Source organism: Anser brachyrhynchus (assembly GCF_964034855.1).
Source record: "Anser brachyrhynchus genome assembly, chromosome: 17".
Classification (NCBI taxonomy): domain Eukaryota; kingdom Metazoa; phylum Chordata; class Aves; order Anseriformes; family Anatidae; genus Anser; species Anser brachyrhynchus.
The window spans coordinates 5,982,410-5,997,854 of record NC_137710.1 but is presented as its reverse complement, the minus strand read 5'-3'; the positions used below and the strand labels follow the sequence as shown (position 1 = coordinate 5,997,854).

Sequence of the window (15,445 nt, the reverse complement as noted above, 5' to 3'; positions counted from 1 at the left end):
ACCAAGGAGAGGCAGCTGGCACCTCTCTCGCACTCCTGTCACAGGCACTTCAGTCAGTCTCCAGCCAGTTTTGCTATTCCTTTCAGTTCATTACCACTTGTAACCTTCAAAACCCCACTGTTTAAGTACTATCATCTAAATCATTGCAGACAGAAACTTAGTGTTTCTTACTGTGCTTTCCACTCAAATTTCATTCCAGCTTGAAAATAATGCATTGAAATCTCTCCTATTTTATCCCCTAACAACTTTATTAGATCGAGCAGGTTTCCCCTGCATAGCTCCTTGCACTGCATTTCTCATTTTCTTTATTCTGTCTTTTGCTTCTTTTGCATTCTGAGACCATGAACACAGCCGTAAAAAATCCCCTTCTGCTCTATGAAACACTTCACTACAGCAAAGAACTACGATATGGTGACAATGTGGTTACTTGTCTCACCAAAATCACTTTGTGCCATTTAAATATAGATGTGTTTCCAAGAAGTGCTTGATAAATTCTTTCTAACATATTCCCAGTTTTCCCCATAGCTGATGTCAAACAAATGGCACTATCCAGATGGATGCCTGACAGGCCCTTTATTTAAGGCTCGTCTTACACAAAGCAGTCTGTGGTCTTCAGTGATTTCTCCCTAAGCCAATTGCACTTGTTGATTCAAAAACTACCTTGTAGCCCTTGCTGACAGCGACTTGACAGAAACTACAGAGCTTATTGTGTTTTTCTGATTTCTCCCTGCTCCCTGTCACTGATTCATTTTGCTGTGCTTATTCACTCTCACATGTTAACAACCTCTGATCAACATCTAGGAGTCTTTAGTGGTTGGAGGCATTTTCATCTCGCTATGAAAAACATTTCCTAAGCAGCTGTCAGAACAGAAACCACTTTTGTTTTGTTCTCTTCCTTTTTGGAAAACAGTACAATGGACGGATGATTTCACACTAGACACATAAACTTCTCACCTGTATAAAGAGTACGGAGGACAAGAAACCTAGTGTTATAAAGCCTGAACGTTTGATTTTATTCAACAGATAGGCCAGTTACTTCTCCATGACATTCTCTGTACATGAAACTCAGCCTGCCTCACTGCCATATTGAATAAGGTTATAAACACTCTTTAGGATCAGATTTGGACAGCTATTTATGTCGTTCTCATTTCAGATTTCTTCTGAGGACCTATTTCTGTAATGACATCTACAGAAAAACAGATATTCTGTATACTTTACATACTTTTAGTTATATTTTATTGAATTAATTTATTTCTATCAGGAAAGATGATCTATCAAACCTATTCCTGCTTAACAATTAATTCCATGATCATTTTCCTATATATCTTCTCGTTATTTATTATTTTTCTCTACTACCATCATTATTGTTAGGTTAAAACCTAAAACCGTGCTTTACAAATACTAGGTACACAACTCACATTTTTACTATAGAGCTCCACCATTCCCAGTCTATAGCTGATAATATTTATACCAGGAGTATATACTCCCAATTAAATGCATTTTGTCTTACTCCTAGCTCAACCATCCTTAAACTGGATGCTTTAAAAATATATATATATATATACACACATATATATATATAGTAGCATGCAGGGTACAACCTGTGTTGAATCAACTCTTCTCTATAATACAAGTAAAGAAATATCTAAGTACATAGAGATATCAGTGTAGCTATTTATGGAGTTTGTTCCCTTATTTCCTAATTCTAATAATGGATACAAATTGGCATTGACAATATACAGTTATTTGCTTCCTAAGGTTCTATATTTCCTTTGTATTTCTGAAGGTCACAAGGACTCAGCCAAACCTGAAACAGTAATTTTAATTCCAAGTCTTTTCCTTTCACTACTATATAATTATCTTATAGATTTTTGTGTAGACTTATTTACTGTTTTTCTTTTCCTGTTAGATAAGTATACAGTAACTAAACTGACTTCAATTAGGTAACTGTCACCAATATTGAAAACTTAATGGCATTTTAAAAATTACATTAGTAATCGAAGCATAAAAATGATTCTTTATGACACCATTTCAGAGCAGAGGTACCAAAGCTTATCATACAATAGTCTGTGACTCAGAAATATTAAACACAGACCATCGTCACATTTTTATTCTGAGTTACACACTCCTTGAGTTATATACAGTATATTATATGTTTGGACTAAAATGTCTTTAGGAGATACAAGATGCAAAATGAAATATTCAGCACTTTAAGTTTAATATATTATCTTCTTAGTTACCCATACATAATCCTATAAATTTTTTAGAAATCAGAACTTGTCCTTTTGTATTCAGATGCAGTGATGTGTCTACATTAACTTTCCCCTCTAGTGCTGATACCATAGTATTTAAAAGCTGATGCACTCTCAGAGAGGCCAACATCCCTAGGGGCTCAAAGCACCTTGATATAAAGACACACTTGAATTTAAGAACACATTTAAATCCAGCATAAGTCTCTGTGCTTTGCATTATCGAGAGAGTCTTAAAGATAAGCATATGCCTAAATATTTTGCTGAACTGGGGCTAGAAACAAGGTTTATCCTCTGGAAGAGTGGAATAGTTGCAATACTCAAGTACAGATTGATCATGCTCTGGGGGATTTATATTTTAAAATAGCAGGAAGAGGAAAGTCTCCATTAATAAAAAGGAAAATCATTAATCAGCAAATGCTGGAAACTATAATAAGCAGGAAAACACTTTAGCTCACAGTGAACCATAGGCTTCATCCTATGCAGCATATGGCTTTTGTAAAATATATTAACTGGCTGCATTCAAGAGAATGATATGTTGCCTTCAACTTTATTTGCTTTTTACTAAAGCGGAATGATATCAGTGTTCTGATTCGTGTCCCTAAGATATGACATTGCTAGTGTGGGATTATTAACTTGTTATAACAGAATTTGAATATGAAAAACTTACTTGAAGGCATTGGCATCTCCGTGGACCTTATAGTTGTCTGCACTGATTCTTGAGATAACTCTTGTGACAGCAATGAGAATACCAATATTGACCTGAAGAAGAAGAAGGAACAAGACTTGGTCAGGAAATCAAATACCAAATGTGTCAGAGATGCAAACTGCCCTAAGAGTGTACTGTGTGTACCGTGCAAATGAACAGAAAATAGGAATTTTGCCTGTTGTATTTATTTGGCGAAAGAAGTTTCCAACTTTGGACTGATAAAGTCTGACCTCCATTGTCAGTGGATTTCTCTGTTCCGAAAGTGGGTAGCTCTTCCACCTTGTGTGATTTTTCCCTTCCGGAACAGCTTACGTCTTTAGGATAAGGCTGGACAGAAACATTGATTCACAACTGAAGTGCTCAGGATCCCTACTCTACAAATACCCTAGTATCTACCAGCAGCTGCCAAATTAGACAAGAACTTCAGTGAACAGCACTATATGTCTGTGTGATCTTTGTTTTTTTGTTTGCATGTGCACAGGCTTCAGAAAACACTTCTCTCAGACTTATAGCCTTCACAGTGTGTAATTCATGTTTCTTACCAAAATCTGCTTGCAATTTAAGCATGAGATTATTTTAAACCAGCAATGAGGAAAATATATTAAGCCTGAACTCTTCTCTTCAAAAGCTCTACTCTTTTTTATGTCAGGCCCAGCAGAAACATCAATAAAATGAAAGGAACTCCCACCAGAAATCTAGGAAATCTTGAAAAGAGTAACACTGAAAGGTGCAACAAAAGAAAGTTTGCTCTGGAGTCACAGGTGAGGAAGTAAAGAAAACTTTATCATTTTACGGAGATGTGGCAAATACTGTCTTGTTTTGCAGAGACCTTGGGTTTAAAGAAAAAAAGAGAGGGGGAGAATGTGAAGGTGAAAGACATATTTCCCCTTTTCTGTCCAAAGTTACACATCAGCTACAAAACTGATATTTAGCATCAAGTTAAGAACAAGGGAAGAACAAAGCAGCCTTGAGCTAAAGAACATGAAAAAAGAATTCGATATAGTACTATTGCTTAGTTAAAACTCAACAATCGTAATCTATTTTAACATAAATATTATAATTTTGGTTGAGCTAAAGAATGTTTAAACTTGGTAATAATCATTCTCATGCCATTTTTCAGATCTTACAATTCTTTAAATTTTAGATTCCTAAGGGTAGCTCATCACCTACTGTAAAAGATAAGGATAGCTGTGATAGTTCATTTCTGCCACAGCTTTTTAGCCCATCCAAAGAATTCTCTGTGGAACCAAAAAACTTTTCAATTACAAGTGTACTCGTTCAATTGGTTTTACAGAGATTAATAAGAGATGAAATTCAATGGTCTTGGGACCATTTTCCCTATTCCCACCAAATCATATATTGAAAATATTTTTAAGGCAGTAACAAGCATTCCTGAAAAACCCATTTATGTGCTAAATATGTGCGTTGACTGAAGGAGCAAATGATGAATATGAACAAGTTACATTTCTCTTATTTCTCCTCCCAACTCTCCAATTTTCTGCTGTATGTCCACCAAACAATCATCTTCAATGCAGCTTTTCATGAGAATTTCACAGGAAATGCCTCTCTATACCCTTCACTTCTTCCCTGACATATTATCTTTCATCAGCCTTTTTTAGTCTTTTATCTAAAATATCGGTTTCCTCTACTGACATTTCCTTGCAGATGTCTCACAGACAGCACAAGTTCATCTTGGCACAGTTGCTGCACGGACCCTTTTTCTGATAACTGGAAACAGTATGATCCTGCCAACCTCACAAGCACTTAACTCCAGCTCTTTATTCCATTCCTAATTCTTTTTAGACAGATTTTCCTAGATTTTACTTTCTGCATAGCATTTTAAAAAATATGCAGATTATGCATATGCAATGTCTTTTAAAATACTAAGAAAATACATTGCAGTGAAATCAAGACTCCTCATTCCTTACATTCTGAATTCCCTACATCTTACCGAAGTCAATGAAAGTTATAAATAATAAGCACCAACAAAGGAATACTCAGAATCTTGCAAACTTTCACTCAGACTGGACATGAACCCTAGGATGTGGTCATCAGAACACCACAAGATAGCCTCCAAGGACACAGAAACATATGGTTTGTTGAAGCACAAATTCAGTATTTTTAGGTGAACTATGATTTTATATATATATATTAAAAAATGAGATTGGAAATTAATTTCCTTTATATTTTGGATCGTCTAAAGTTGTAATTTAAAAAGACCTTGAGCACCTCCTCTTGTGCAGCCAGTGTAATCATATCCTGTCCAGGCTGCTTTAGTTACGTGTTTATAAGATGAGAAGGAAGGACTGTGATCTGTCTGCTGATAAAGATAAGGTACTTGTAAAATTAGCAACCAGCCCTTATGCTCAAGTCCCAAAGTTCTATGTTTAAATTTCCTAAACCACTTGAAAATTTTTGTTTAGGTATTTTGAGAAATTAGAGTAATCTCTTGCAGCCTAAATAAACAGATTAGCTATGAATGTCTTCTTTTGTTAATGTTTCAGTAATCAAAGCATGGAGGTATTTCCACTGTCCTTGTAATGGGAAACCAAAATATAGCCACTGAATTGCTCTTCTAGTGATTTTTTGGCATCTGAAATAAATACTTACCCAATGACTTTAATAGAGGAATGCTTAGTTGATGAAACACTCATTATGTTTTAGCATATATCAGAATGTTCAAAGTAGGAGAATAAACATTTAGATAAAAGAACTGTATATAGCTCATATTTCTTACTTTTCTGAAAGGCCAGATTGCCTGACAGTTGCAGTTATTTTGCCTTAAAAGTACACAAGAACATAGATTTATTTTTTTCTTGTAGGCACTGACCACACTTTATTTTTCAAAAAAATATGGCTAATAACAATAGCACGTTTCCTAACTCACAGGACTCCTTTCAAGGCAGCTGGTCTGACCTCAGGCACTTGCAGCTCTGCAAAATCTGCAGGAGCTGCCAGTTCCCCTTATGGTAGGCTTGAGACAAAGCCCACCAGAGCCCGTGGAAAGGTTCCAGTGACATCAGGGAGCCCTGGCTCACGCTGGGACAACTTCACCTGACTAAAAATTGTCAGATCAGGTGGAGAGTTAAATATGCAAAAAGAACCTCTTTCAATATGAATACTTCTTATCAAAATTTATTTGGATTAGATTTTTGGACATGGAAAAACACAAAGAGCATGAGCCAAACTTTGTTTTCTTGACCATACAGCCCTGCTTAGAGGAGCAGAGATGTGAAAAAAAATTAAAAAGGTCTGAACTGCAAGAACTGTCTACAATTGTAACACCTAATTCTATAGCCTTTTGTCAACTGACCCAGTAGGATTTCTCAAGGGTCTCCCTGAAAGAGCAGAATGAATACAGCTATCAGGGACATCTGCCACAGAGGTGCAGAAATGCATCTTTAATTCCAGGTTAGGTTGGTTAGCTTTTCAAAGAGGTGCCCTGCTGTCTTTGAGTTTTTTACAAAGCTGGAATAGAAATAGTGAGACAAATTCTTTCCCTCACTTATTCTTTTGCAGGGTTTTCACCCAGCTTTCGTCCAAGTCTCCTGAGATTTTTGTTGTTTCTTTAGCACAGTGCAGAAATCCCCTGAGTAAAACCCTCTGATGTGGTGTGTTGCATCCTAGCCAAGAAGAGGCTTGGCAGCACAGAGGGAAAAAAATGGATAAAACATATTGCCTTAATTAAATCCATTGACCAGTTTTCCTCTAAAACCACAAACTATTTTAAGCTCCACTTCAGTTTTGGGCAATGGTACAGGGAGTTATAACTGCTCTTCCAATCTGAGGTTTAACATACTCTCCAATGGTGCGAGTTAATTTTATCCTAATCATGACATCACTGGTAGCACACACCAACCCTCCAAGCTGTTGGAGTTGCAGCCCATTGCTAGGTCACATCATTATGCATTTCCATACACAGAGAGTCAATTAAATTAGAATGATGTTCAAAACTGGGGGAATGGTTTTGGAAAGCCTGATGCCACTCCCAGCTATCCCAGACCAATTAGAGGCTGAATAGACTACACTGAGTTATTTTGGATTTCTTGTGCATGACTTCATGTTAATGCATACAACATTGCTCCAATCAGAGCTGAATAGCAAAGCAAACCTTTGAGGCTGGAAAGAAAATAGACAAGAAAATAAATACTAAATAAAAGATGGGACAGATCCTTGACTTCTACTTTTTTTTCTGATACTAATCCCTCATTTTTAAGTTCTTATAATCTGTCCCATCATTCTAAAAAGCATTTCATGATTTTCTGTTCATTAGCTGATAAGAAATTTAATTTTAAAAAATGCATAAATTCAATTTTAAAATAGTAAAATCACTCATAACTGAGTGCTAATAAGAAAAAGAGAAACTTTGCTGCTGCAATCTGTGCATTTGTGCTCTATTCCACCACAGCACTTAAGTATGTACTTGATTTCAATGCCTGAAGAATCCTACTGTTTCAATGCCTTCAAATGTTATGGGCCAAATCTGTCACCTCTTCCATGATGAATGATGTCTAATAAAGGACGCAAATTGCCACTTTTAAATCAGTGGGCCTACCTGCAGGGTAAAATACTATTCAACATACAAAATTAGCTTAATTCTGCACAGGTACATGAAGGTATAAATAAATACCATCAGGCCAATGGAACTTACTAAATCAGGTATGAGCAGCAGGTATAAAGGGAGCAAATGATTTTCTGTATATTTAATATTCATAAACATGTATCAGTTGAAGCCAGTGATGGCAGGTTCAGCCTGGGATCCAAATTCATGCAGCCCCATCTGAAGATACTGGTTACAAAGCTGGTGTCCCCACAGCACAGAATTGCTTTAGCAGTATGCTAATTACAATCATTTAGCTCCATAAAAATGCTGTTTATTAGAAGGTCTTGTGAAAAAGCACCAGGAAAATAACAACTTACAGGGAAAACAATAGAAGGAACTTGCCACTACAGCCCAATCTTCCCCCCACAATGGATTGTTCCCTGTCTGTAGCACACCCACTGCTCTGTGTACACAGATGCTTTCAGCAGAATTTCCTTAATTCTGCCATATCTATGGAAACACACCAAAGTAGCAGATGGTTGATAACAAACAAAGCCTTCTGCCAGAAGCTTTTACTGTCTTGTTCCAAAAATTCAGGTGCTTTGTCAAGTTTTGTTTTTGCTTTTTTTTTTCTTTTCCTTTGAAGACACGTTTTCCCAGGCCAACATTGGCTGAGATGAGGTTTGTTTCCAAATTAATTGCAACAATTTTCTTGTGAAGTTGCTGTATGAGATTTGGGTGTTGTGGCTGGGAACTGGGGAGTTGGGACTGGAGAGTGATCCTTAAACCTTAATGTGCGGGTAGAAGCCAAAAGACCTACACGTAGAAGGATCTATTTCTTTCCTCAAACCCTAAGGAAAAAAAGCACTTTTGGTATGGGAATCCATATAGGTCTGGGAGGTTCTGCGAATTACTCCCCAGAAAAGTATGTGTGAGTATTTTTTCCCAGTCACACTCCTACCACATCACTCTGTTTTAAGGCTCCGTGATGTCTGTAGCGACTGTGAGGCTGGGGCAGGACAAAGTAGACCGAGTCTGCCTAGTCTTGAGGGAGTGGGAGTTGAAAGGAGCAGTTCCCCTGTTTTCTGCACGGCATAATCCTTTTACTTGGCAGAGAGAAACTGGATGAGAGTAGTCAAAAATTGCTTTTTGAGGCCTATTTTCAGAGCTAAAAACTGGTTCAAACAAGTAGTGGCTAATTTTCTATTTAAAGAGCCCAGGCACACATGCATGCACAAAATAGTGTTTAGCCTTGTTATTTCCCTATAGGCGCTAACATATTTTTCAGCTAGCATATCCAATGCCCAGAGAAAATAATTTGTCAGCCAGCTTGCTGCTATTTTGGGCAGAGCTGGGTTTAGACTATTTAACAAATTGCTCTACACGGATCAACCTTGTGAGCTCATTCTTTCTCTTTCGCAAAATATTTGTATCCATACAAGAATATAACTTGAGCTGCACAAATAATATATCTGAGAGCCAGACGGTTAAACCCGTACTTTCATAGCAAGCAGCTACACATACAATTTGTTGAAGACTGTGCTCACTCAGGTGAGTAAGTGCTTCACTATCTAGCGTGTTTTGATTAATACTATCTTTGAACAGCAGCTGGGAGAGATTTGATTTTGCTGGTTGCATCTCATTTCCTCCTTTGCTGCTGAACAACGGCCAGAAAGCAAGCGCTAATGTGAGAAGGAGATGTTCAAATATTATGGTATTTTAGTTGCTCTCCAATCATCAATATCTATGTATCTTTGAATATAAGCTTACAGAAGGTCAAAGGTACAGGACAACAAGAAATTAAGCTTGCTGGAACAAAGTCCAGAGCTGTTTAGCCAACTCTAATCCAATGATAAGTGTTTCTTATTTACATGTATATGATTTCACTTAGATTAAAAAAAAATAAATAAAAATCTGCCCTTATTGCACAGCGACTCTCCAGTGTTGCCATTAATCATTTGATTAAAATGCTAACGTGAGGTAATTTCTGCCACATCGATATAGCAACTGTTTTCATTGTTTTTATATATGTTTATATAGCCTAGTTTTTCAGAGGCTGTATCTTGGGTGGAAGACGCTGGGCTGTGAGAGCTGCTGATTTTGCTGTCTCAAGGCAAATGTTAGGGTGTCAACTCGGCTGCAGCACAAAATTGCCTGTGATGGCACAGGTCAGCCAAGGAGCCACCACCTGCTTCCTGAATGGTTACAGAGACGTGCAGTGGCAAACACAAGTGCTCAGTGCACTTCTATATGTATAGTTCTCCTGCCTTTCTTTGGCTTGCAGAGATACTTCTGCTAGCAGGATTTGTGGGGTTTCTCTATGCAGAGAAATCTCGGGATGTGCCTGTGCTGTCTCTCTTGGGGAAGTACAAGACAGCATCACTGACTCCCTTTGATGTTACTCCATGCAAGTAGTCAGGATCTTATTTTATCTGACCCTCCTTCAATGCCACAGCAGGCACAGGCTCTGGTCTAGATTTCAGCTCATGCTTCAAATCTAGCAAAGCTTTAAAGGCAGCCTAATTTCTCTAATCAGTGGGTCTATTCTGTGTTCATGTTGTCACTCTGACATTACAACCTGCAGCAAATATCACAGACAACCTGATCAATTATAGTATTGGAAACAGTGCTGTAGAGGAATAATCTCCCACTTAATTCCTGTAAAGACCCCTGACTCCTCAAGTAATCATCATGATTAAACCACAACTCGCTGTAATTTAATGTGTGGCCATAATTAAACTGCTGTGGAACATTTACGTCTCAGCATCGCAGCCGCAAACCTGCAGGCTCCCTGGAGAGGTGACATCCTTTGTAGCTGACAGAGGTGTCTGCAGAAGCACCTGATCCCCTGCCAACCTGCCTTAGCCCTGCCTCAATCAGCCGGACAAACTGCCGCACCCAACGTCGAATTCCCAATACGGAGGAAGAGCACAAAGTCCTCATCACTCTAAGAAGGCAGACGTGGAGGCTGCTTGTTACTTTCCCCAGAGCTTGCCTGAGGGGTGGCAGCTCATGCTGCTGTTTAAACCCATTCCTGCCAGCTGCTGGCTGCTTGTAATCCCTGCTGACCATCATCTTCACTGAGGGCACTCAGCTTTCCCTGAGAAAAGTGAGCTCTGCACAAGCAACAGCTTCAAATACCCGTGGGATGGAATCAGCTTTTCAACTTCTACAGGTGTATGTGAAACACAAACCACTGAGCTTCTTTCTGGGGTCTTTCTGAGATCTAGTATACCCCCCAAGATTACTCAGTTCTGGGCAGCTATTAATGGCCCCAACAGGGCTTTTACAAAAGAAGGCTGCCCCAGTATTTTAGGTTGCATTTTATTTTTGGAATAGTGAAAAGAATAGGGTGAGAATTAATATGTATCAACCAATACACAACCTAGTAAAACAAAAATTGGAGCAGGAACAAAACAATTCTGGACCATTCACCTCTGTCATTCAGTAAGTTTCACTGGCCTGGCACAAAGACTGACACCAGACCTCCAGCTGAGCTCTGCTGGGTGGCTGATATCCATCCAATATGAAACAGGAGCCGTGGGTTTACCTACCAGAATTACAAACAATGCTGGTGCCACGAAAGCCCAGATTGCTCCATTCTGTAGTGAAAGCCAGCAGCTGCAGAGAAAAATAGAATGATTTTAGGTGAAACACATGGTCATTTAATTAGTAATGTTCTTAATTTAAAAAGAGACTAAGAGTGCAAAAAGACTGGTGAATTTTAAAAGCAAGAGACATGATAGAGCATCAATAAGAAGCTCCTTTTCCCCTCAGACTCTGAAGCAGGATTTCATTGTGATTTGTGTCTTGCGTAGAGTCAGTGACAGCTATATGCCCCAGCATGCCTTCAAATAGCATTAGGGGTGGAAAGACAGGAAAAAAGGAAAGATTTTATTTGCTGTTTGTTGGTCCTGTGTCCTGTATCACAGACACTCCTTTCAGTGCTGTGAGCACTGTCATTGTAGTGAGAGAAAAATGTAAGCCTTTCCTGCTTTGCCTAGCTGGGGATAAGGAAAAAGGCTGGGAAACATGCTGTCAGCTTGATGCTTCTTTCTTACAGTGGTGGGGATATAAACTAGTTTACCGCACACAACAAATAACCCTATTTCCCAAACTTTCACTTACATAGCAGTAAGATTGAATTCCATGGTATTTTCTCAGATAAATTTGCTTTTCTTTTTCTCACATTGAAATGGACTTTTTAAAATTTTATTTAACAATATCCATTCTAGATCTACAGATGCTTAACTGCAGTTTTCTTCAAAAGGTTAAAAATCTTTTATCAAAGATTATTCTCACCTTGTCAGAAATGCTTGAGTCCCTGCTTTACTCTGTGCGTGGGGTGAGCAGAGCTCACACTGAGTGCCCAGCGTAGGAGGCAGCGACCTCTACAAGCAGGCAACCTCCCCTGCTCCTCAGCAGCAAGCTGCAGAACTACAGTCCTGCTAAAAGATCTACGCGTTTTCCTCCCCACCACACTTTTCATCCTTATTGTACCTGGAATGAAACCCTTTTCATACTCACTTGTCATTTTCTCCATAGCTGTCTAGGGATGATGTTGTGGAAATTACACAGATCACCAATGGACACCCTGTGAAAAGACAAAGTTGGAAGCAGCATTAGTAACAAAAGTGCAACTTCCAGTAAACCCTGCAAATTCAGCTAAATTTGCATGGACAACAGAACAGCTCAGAGCGATTTTATAATTAAGTCTAACTCAACATCCTTCTGCAGCTTTGTACTACAATATGTTTTAATCAATTAATGTTGGACAAACAAAATGACTTTTCAATAAAGCACTAGTTTAACAGGTTAACTGAATTAGTGCTAGTTTCACTGAGAATCAGAGTCCTTTTTCATCCCTTCTTTTTTTTTTTTTTTTTTAATGTAATTTCTCTCTCTTGCTATTTGAGCAGTGATATCCAGTGGAGCAACGTCAAGTTTATTTTTACCACTTTCCCCCAAGTAAATGCACCTTGCTCAAGAATACAGAAACAAACTAGAAAATGGAGATGAGTTTCTCACAGGGGTGCATGACTAGCAGGCAAGAAGATAGAAATGGTGACATTTAGTTGTCTAGAGCATCACATGCAGCAGTGAGAGACAATTATGAATAGAGCCAAGCAAATTAAGATCCCACTCAGATGCCCAACCAAGATTTATTTTAAAATAAATAGGTAATAGCCCTGCAAGATTTCCATGCTTAAAGTAGACGTTTCCAGATGGGTTCTGACAGTTCCAGTACGCAGCATCCTGGGAGGTGGAAGAGTGCTTTATGGGATTACACAGGAATTATACAAAGGCAGATGATTATGGTCCTGCTGCCAGGGGTAGCGGCATGCCACTGGCCCTCAGCACCGTGATATCCTGTTGTGCCACTTTAGCACAGCTTTCCAGGCCAGGAGCTGGAAAGGAAGCGAGTTTTTTTTGCCAACAGTTCTGAACATAGTGCAACATCATCCCTTTAAATACTAAATGATTGTCTGTTAATTCCTGTATGATTTAATAAAACGTGAAGGTTTGAGTTTTTATCATCTTATGGAATTTAATAACCAGGTCCCAGACAGAGTATTATACACAAAAGCTTGAAGTTTCAATTTTCTTTTAAATTCTTCAGGGTTTCTGCATGAGGCTTATACAAAATTCTCTGACAAGCAATTTCTGCTTAATCTTACTAATTATCCTCATAATCTTGTTAATTATCTTCATAAAATTCTGCAAAACTTTCCTGTAATGGCAGAACTATAATTTTTGGAAGAAGTATTTTGCTCTTTAATGACTGTGGATAGAAACACCTTATATTTATAAATGAGAAAGGTGCTCAATACTTAAGAAGCAGCACCTACAGGTATTGCTTAGCTCTTCTACCTTGAAATCCACTCTGCAGGGTGGAGTTTAACAATCCCAGCACTTGATTGTGCTCCCCCATGCTTGTCCAAATCAGGAATAACCCATTAGAAGCATATTTGTGTAAAAAGTAAGCAAAGGCAAGATTTAAGTTTACTATTACATCTGTATATTTAAGAAAGGAAAATCCTATACATATCTGAACAAAATCAGCAATAATCATATTGAACAGAGCAATTATGCACTGACATAAACCCATCTGCTGAAGCTCTTTCTACCATGGGTATTTGAACTACCCTGGCTCTCACGTATGCCTGCATCTATGATTCCCAATCAGATCTCCAATTGCTGAGTAGAGACAACCTTGTTGATTGGCAGTGTTTTTCTTCTGATGCCAGTTGTCTTCCTGTAGCAAGCAAGCCCTACCTACATGTCACAGAAGCAAAAACACTTGTGACTGACTAACTCTCCTTTAAACTTCTAGTCTGCCTTTTTTTTTCCCAAGTCAAAAGTCAGATATTCAAAGGATTTAATGTGATTCTTTATCAATTTTAAATGGCAGTGAAGAAGAAAATTAAATACAGAGTTCCTTCGGAAGATAATAAAACTTATGCCGATGAAACATAGAGCAGTCATCTGCATAAAAAGATGTGTTAAGACAGTGATAGTAAAATGTTGTTCACCTAAAGTGCAGCGTTTGCTCTTTCTTTGCATTGACAGGATATTAAATGGTAGATGGCATTGGATGCAGCATCAAGGTTTTGTTACAGTGAAATGGGAGTATTTTTCCTTTAAGAAACAATCATTCAATAAATTCCAGGAAGGCTGAAAAAAAATGTGTTTAGCCTAAGGGGATCATAAGATTTATTTTGGACTGAAGAATTAATATGGATTATATATTATACACAAAAGTAAATGTATTTGCTTAATCTTTTGGCAGTAATAATTGCATAAGAGCTGTAAAGTTTAGTCTACCCCCATAATAGGTAATGTTAATGTTGTACTGGCACTGGTTATCATCCATGAAAGAATTATGGTTATGGTTCTTCCTGTATCTGAATGTTTTCTCAGTTAGCAGATGCTACAAATATGCTCACCAACTCTATCCACAATCACCAAATTTATGATGCAATAGACTGTGCATTCCAGAGCACAGTATCAGATGAAAATGTTCTAGTACACCTTTCTGGCAGCTGATCTATGGCAGTGGTGTCATCTGTGTCTCTGTAGTCCCGGTGCAATACAGAGTCACACTGAAATGGGGCAAATCATCCAACACACATCCCTGTGCTGCTGCAGCATGAGCTCTCCAGGTCCCCAAGCCAGCTAATTTAAAGCTACCTTGCAAACCCAGCATCAAAATGCAGCCTGCAGAGTAGGCATAAACTCTGAATAGCTGGGCACTGGAAGCCCAATAGCACATCCTTATTCAGACAGAATTCTCTGTAAGTTTAGCCCAAATACAGTCTGAAGTGCAAAGCCTAAAATGAACATCAGATAGTTTACCAGTTTCCCTCCTCTTCTTTGCATTAAACTTCATATCTAATCCATTTTGCTTTACGTTTCTGAGGCACTAATGGTAAATAAAATGGAAAATGCCTGTAAATCTGTGAGCTCTATTTTGAAAGCTTCTGTGTCATCTATACATAGCAAAAAAAAAAAAACAAAAAAAAAAAACAAAACAGACAGGCTTTAGAAACTCTGAGGCAGACAGTTTGAAACAAGCAATTTTAGGACATTAATTCTGCAATGTTATACATGTAATTTATAGAGAAAGATGAAGATTAGACACTAATGAAAATATGTTTCTTTCCAATACTGAAAAGATCTATTTTACTTGACAGGGAAAAGTATATTCTCCCATCTGTTTTGTAGAAGTTAATTTTGTATGATTTTCTTTTCTTTTGCTATATTATACCATATATATGGAGAAGTCTATGATGACAGCAAATAACAAAGCTTAGATCTTTTGCCAGCTTGGAACAAAATCTCCATTCTAAGGTGCTCCCCAAAGGAAAGGAAATTGTCAGGAATAAGTAAACAGGCTAAGGTAAAAGAGCTACAGCAGAATCTCCAGTATCACAAACTGTATCA

At 38.0% G+C, this 15,445-nt stretch overlaps 1 protein-coding gene across 2 annotated transcripts in view; it reads right to left on the bottom strand.

Moving 5' to 3' along the window:
- The window catches only part of ADGRD1 (adhesion G protein-coupled receptor D1), a 157,566-nt gene that overhangs the window by 28,342 nt on the left and 113,779 nt on the right, over positions 1–15,445 (bottom strand). For both annotated transcript variants that reach the window (XM_080559658.1, XM_080559659.1), the window contains 3 exons: positions 12,029–12,095; positions 11,056–11,122; positions 2,920–3,011 (listed from right to left, as the gene is read on the bottom strand). In XM_080559658.1, coding sequence (XP_080415784.1) covers positions 2,920–3,011; positions 11,056–11,122; positions 12,029–12,095 — 226 coding nt within the window. The remainder of the gene's footprint in view (positions 1–2,919; positions 3,012–11,055; positions 11,123–12,028; positions 12,096–15,445) is intronic.